The following is a 5,902-nucleotide window of genomic DNA, read 5'->3' as shown; positions in this document are numbered from 1 at the left end:
AGAGTTTTTCTTTTGGGAGCTGCAAGATGTAGTCGCAGATGTGTTTTTATGAGAGTTTTCATAATAATTATGGAGAGAATTTTGTTCCCGAGTTAGGGCTTTTTATTCGTGGTTTGAGTTTGTACATTTAGTACATTTAAGTTTATTTTCTCTATATTGTACATTCTTTTGTTTACTTATTTTGTGAAAAGTCAAAACCTCCTTTTCCGGTTATTTTTATTTGTTTAGGAGAGTTTTCCACATAAAATATTTGTGCAATTCATTGTTTTTTTTGTTTACACGATCTGTCCCCAACAAATGATTTATTACATCACCACAAATAAATGACAATTTGTCCCTACTTTGGCAGCATTCGATTAATGGCATAGTTTAATGAAAACATCAGGGACAAAACCTTATTAAGGGATCACAAAGACAGTTTATTTACAAACATATATATATATTTCAAATGATTGGAGAAGTTGGTTGGATTTCTTGTCATATATTGTCTTGAAAATGGCCTCAAGCATTTTGCCATGTCTGTAAATACTCAAAAGCGTCGTCGTTGCGTAATATTCAAAAAGGAAACCAGATAGTTTTTCGAGCGTTGGGAAAATGAATGATTGATCGGCAAAGTCGTCATTGTGTCAAGGGTAGAATCAACTCCCCCTCCACCAGAGAAGGCGTCGCCGCCACCTAGGCTGAGATACCAGTTGATGGTTTGAGTCCCAGCTTTACATTAGTTTGATCTAACAAGAAAATTTTGCAATTAGTTAGTGTTTAGTAATGAGAAGTTAAGAACTTGGCTGGTAGCAACACAAAATGTATCGGAATCTAAATTAACATGTTAAAATTGTTATCTTAAATATGATTATGTCATAAAAATGTGATTATTTGGTTTAATGAGGGAAATGGGGATTTAGGTGGGGGTAGCTTAACTTACCCAAAGGGGCTGGATTTTTAAGAACAAAAAAGCATGCGGCAATGGCAGTGTAACAGAGGCAAAGAACTATTCCTTTCATGTAGTGTGAAGTTCCATCCTGAGAATGAATAATATTATAATATATATATATTTGTATAGAAACCAGGTAGCATATATAATTTTATGTTATGTTATAAAGAAAAAGAACCTGCAAAGTGAAGGCTACAACAAGGATTGTTAAGGCAAGAGAAGCAGTTTCAAGAAGACTGAAATCAAGGTCCATTCGGACTCTCATCATCCAGCCAACCACAACACATAAGGGAACCTGAAATTCATAGATAAATTGATCAGTCCCAATTCCCTCTTAACATTCATTTTATAATTAAACCTGTCTTGGCTTCCTAAATCTTACAGCAAACATAGATATTTGAGTTGCAGAACCCAAAGCAACACCCAGAGATATATCCTGAAAAGAAAAAATCCCCATATTGAAATGATTGATAAACTTTTATTTTATGTCCAAATAATATTATTCATAAATAAATGATACCGTTGCATTCACTTCAAATTAGAAATGAAAATAAAAATTGTACGTACGTACGTACCAATTTATTCTTAAAAGCAAAGATGATGGCTCCAGCATGTTCGGCAGCATTCCCCACAATAGGTATCAAAATGATGCTGATAAAGCTAACAGAAATGCCCCAAGATTCTGAAGCAGCCTGACATATTAATAAACACATGATATACTTGTATTGTTTTGATGCAAAATTGAAGAGGCAGTAAGTGTTTGAAAGGGTATAATTTGGTACCTCAATTGTGCCCACCACATACTCAGATAACAAAGCTATGATGAGAGTCATACCAACCAACCAGCTAAATGCACTCCAAAATCCTATCACTGCCTTTTCTTCCTCCTCTTCTTCTTCTTCGTCTTCCTGCCCGTATCACTCATTATTTAAGTCACTAATTATGGCTTATTTCTCATCATATATCCATGCCACAAAATAAAGTCAAATTTATAATCTTCTTCAAAAATCAAACTTTTAAATCCAAAATAATTTATCTAAACCCAAATTCCATTGTCGCTACTTATATATCCGGCAAAGTCCAGGGACAGACAAGGTCTTCCGCCTTTTTCCTCTCCTCAAAAATTTGTAATATTATTTTATAATCCGTAAAATTATTTTATATTTGCATTTTCATGCCCCAAACATTTATAATTTACTAGTAGCCCCCAAGAGAATTTCTGCCTTTATCCATGTACTTAAATTTGGTTTCTACTATAAGATAAAAGGAATACATTCTACAAATGAAATCTACCATAACAGTCGGTGATTCATAGAATAATTCAGCCACTAAGTTCGTATATATTTAATATTTAAGGGATAGGGTTTAATATTTAGTAGTAGCATTTAAGTATCGATTTGGGGTATAAACTCAGGTTTAAAATTTAATAATTTTAGTATTCAGTATTTATATTTAATAGTATAAAAAATAAAATTATTATTGAATAATGTCTATTATTCTCCAATGGGAATCACGGACTATGCGGGGTAGGGGTACCTTTCGAGTTAAATGCAAAATCGGTTGTGAAGTTGGGCGTTCAATTTTTTTAAAGAAATACTTTTTAAGTGCACATTTGTTAACCATGGGAATTAAATAGAAACTCGAGATTGCATAGACAAAAAGGGACCGTAACGACTGTTACCTAAAAGAAGGCTTTCTTTTTTTCTTTTTCATACTTGTATACCATTTTTTAAGCTTTACTTTATTCGAAACAATTAATAATCACCTGAAGAGAGTCGAAAATCTGCCTATGAGTTTTAAGCTGGAAGATGATATATCCGATATAAGCCACAAGCATAAGAATGCTACTTGCTCTTGACAGCTGAAGTGTAGAGTCAGCAATCAAAACCCCTGGCGCTGCCGCGTATCGAGACATCAATGGCAACATGTGGCAAAGCAATCCCAGCAACAGCAGCGAAGAGTTCAAATCTGCTTGCTTCTGCAATCATTTCATTTTATAAAATATAACATTACTTAATGAACCCAAACTCGATGTCTTACCCTGTCATATCGTTGTTCCTTTTTGAGGTTGGCTAGGCCTCCACAAAGGAGAGAGGAGCCAAGAACAAGGAGGAGATTGGAGAGAATGGAACCCAGAAGAGAGTACTTGAGAACATGTATTTTGCTTCGGTAGAGAGCAAATAAAGCTATTATCAGCTCTGTTGCATTTCCACATGTTGCATTCAATAATCCTCCAACTGCAACCAAATATATCAATCCCCATCTCTCATTGTTATCGATCCTCAACATTTTTATTCAGCGATGAGAAAAAAGGAAAAAAAAATTTACCTGTTGGACCGGTGTAGTATGCAATTTGTCTGAGTTATTATAGGGGAAAAAAATCGTCAGAAATCTTGCATATAAAAATATAGTAAATGAAAAGAAAATAGCTTATAACTTACTCGGTGAGGAAGCTGACTCGCTCGGCAAGCGGCGTAAGTCCAAGCAAACTCAAGGCAAATATCCAATGCTATTTCCAACAATAATTCGCATTCAAGAAAAAAAATCAATTATCACTACACCCTTCTCGTTGCATTACGTTTGGAGTAAAATAATAATGACCATAACATCGTATATAAGTTGATCTTCGAAAAGAAGATACTTTTGCATTAATAATTGAAAACATGGTTTAAGTAAGTACTTACTCTCCCGAACTTGTAGAAATCAGCAGCAATGGCCAAAGGGATGGCGGGGAAGAGAACAGCAAGCTTCGTACCAAGAATGACCTCCTGCAAATTTGCTAAGAACTGTCGAAGCATCTGAAACCGAAGCTTGGAAACCAGCAAGGGGTCGGATTTCTTCCGCAAAAGTGAATTCGACATGGTTTGAGCTGTCCGAATCCCATTGTTCCATGATTCTTTCCCCATCGAAGCCTTCTTAGACTGATCTCCTCCATTCTCCATATGATAAAACTCTCCTGCCGGTTCCATTGATATCCAAACAATATAATATGATGAAGAAGAAACGAAGTGAAATTACCAACTTTATTTCTTTTCTATCTTACCAACATTAATAAAGCAGATCATGTTAGGTTTTTGCTGTGTCTTTATATGCAAATGGGAAGCCTAGCTGTAGATATCAAATTGTTTATTGACGTCGTTGAAAAGAATCGAAACTGTACCGTTTCATTTTCGGATGTGCAGCTTCCTGGAATTTTCCCACTTGTCCGTTTTCATATCCTTGCAAGAGAATTTAGCCTTCCACGTACAGTTTACATATAGATGAAGTGTCAAGCTGGGTGTTGTAAATCAATAGTTTTGCACCTCTTGCTTCAAATCAAAGCTGGCTCCCATATTAAGTCCAAACACAGTATAAATAAAGTTAAATTTTGATGAATTTATAAATTGATTATGTTGGATACCATGAAATATGAATGTTTAACAAACATAAAAATGACATCAACTCACATATTTAATTTCCTCATTAACATTACACCACATAATTAAACACAATTAATTCTACCATTAATATATATCAATGTATGTACATATTCTTTTTCCAGCATTAGAATTTCAGGGCATGGAAGCTTTTATAATATGAAAAGTTTGCATAGAATTTTTTTGCATTTTGGATTGTTATTTTATATTACAACTAAACTGGATTTCCCAGGCTATTATGTCGTGTAGAAGACTTTCCACAGATGGCATCCATATTGGAATATTTTGGATGGTTAGACACGTGAAGAGTCATGTACGTTTTTTTAAGAGAAGTTAGCTATTGATATTTTATTTGTGAATTTTTTTTAGAATTAAATGGATATTATTTTTGAAGTGTTTATCCCCAAGCCATTGACGCCAAGTTTATTGGTTTAACTATATCCCACTCCTTCAAATAATAATTCCCGTAAGCATTTGTGGATTTTTAATTTCACAATATATATGTCAATTTAATTTAAATTTTTTTAAAAACTAACAATTAACTATATTTGACACGAAACAGAAAAGGCAATAATCATCTTTAATTAAAATAATTAAATATAAAATATGGAATTTAAGCTGGATAATATTTATGAATAAATTTATATGAATGAGGTATCCGTGCACATTCTAAAGCGTTAGAACCTTCCTTATGGCTATATATTTGTTTTTCCTTTTTTGGTTCAAATTGTATCACTTTCTTAATTTAATCAAAACAAGATATGTACCTGCATTTAATTTGAGCGAGAGCTGCTGAACGAAGTTTCCTAATTTAAACCTTTAATAGTTGATGATTTTTGAGTGGGGAAAATAGTATAGAGAAAAATAAATAAAAGTGGGTGGTTTGCAGAAAATGTAAAAAGTCTCAAAAACTTGAATTGTTGCTTAATTAAGAGAAATTTAAGAGGGCTTTGGTAGGTTTCCTGAAATTCCAAATTTAATTTCTACCGTAATGTATTTTGTATTTGATAATTTGAGTTTAATTAATTTCTCAACTGTTGAAATAATAATAATGCACCATCTTTTTTTTTTAAAAATGTAACAAATGTGGAGTAGTTACAATCTATATAATTTAAAGTATGCGATCCTTTTTGTATAATAAATGAATGTTCAATCAATCAGGTTAACTGTAATCATGAATTAGATTAGGAGGGAATGAATCTGTTTGAACATTGGAAATGAAAGAGGCGGCTTCACCGAGGGTTTCGGCGACAACGGTGCTGCCTAGGAGGAGGACATCGTGGCAGTAGTTACCAACAATGTCAATGAGAATGGCTGTCTTGCGTTTGGGAGTGACCATATCGGATTTTTCTTCTTCTGGAATCCATTGAAACAATAATGAAAAATAGAAGAAAAATACTTTTCTTTTCTTTTTTATCATGTTCTAATTCTACCAAGTAACTGATCCATTACCAAAAAATTAGAATTTTCCTACCCTTTCAAATTTCCTTCTTTTCATTTTATTCACGTTTAACCACTAATTTATTTTAAGCTATTTAATTAAAAAAAATATTTC

The 5,902-nt window shown here is 33.2% G+C and overlaps 1 protein-coding gene across 1 annotated transcript; it reads right to left on the bottom strand.

The window, feature by feature from the left end:
* Window positions 1-287: 287 nt before the first annotated feature.
* LOC107906616 (vacuolar cation/proton exchanger 3) lies at window positions 288-4,013 on the bottom strand. The gene is made up of 11 exons (XM_016833660.2): window positions 3,616-4,013; window positions 3,373-3,440; window positions 3,260-3,288; window positions 2,972-3,168; window positions 2,697-2,909; window positions 1,714-1,839; window positions 1,507-1,623; window positions 1,314-1,367; window positions 1,110-1,226; window positions 923-1,019; window positions 288-728 (listed from the first exon to the last, which is right to left on the bottom strand). Exons 1-11 carry the CDS (start codon window positions 3,898-3,900, stop codon window positions 676-678), a joined length of 1,356 nt encoding a protein of 451 aa, XP_016689149.1. The 5' UTR covers window positions 3,901-4,013; the 3' UTR covers window positions 288-675.
* Window positions 4,014-5,902: the final 1,889 nt, after the last annotated feature.

Source organism: Gossypium hirsutum, chromosome D05 (genome assembly GCF_007990345.1).
Source record: "Gossypium hirsutum isolate 1008001.06 chromosome D05, Gossypium_hirsutum_v2.1, whole genome shotgun sequence".
Classification (NCBI taxonomy): domain Eukaryota; kingdom Viridiplantae; phylum Streptophyta; class Magnoliopsida; order Malvales; family Malvaceae; genus Gossypium; species Gossypium hirsutum.
Note: the sequence above shows the minus strand (reverse complement) of the source record. Positions and strands in the feature narration are given on the sequence as shown.

Excerpts from the sequence above, each read along its gene's own strand:
- LOC107906616 (XM_016833660.2), bottom strand. The coding sequence starts at position 3,900 with ATGGAACCGGCAGGAGAGTTTTATCATATGGAGAATGGAGGAGATCAG. Across the intron at positions 1,020-1,109 it reads TTGTAGCCTTCACTTTGCAG|GATGGAACTTCACACTACAT; the intron begins GTTCTTTTTCTT and ends ATTCATTCTCAG. Across the intron at positions 729-922 it reads TAAAAATCCAGCCCCTTTGG|ATCAAACTAATGTAAAGCTG; the intron begins GTAAGTTAAGCT and ends TTTTCTTGTTAG.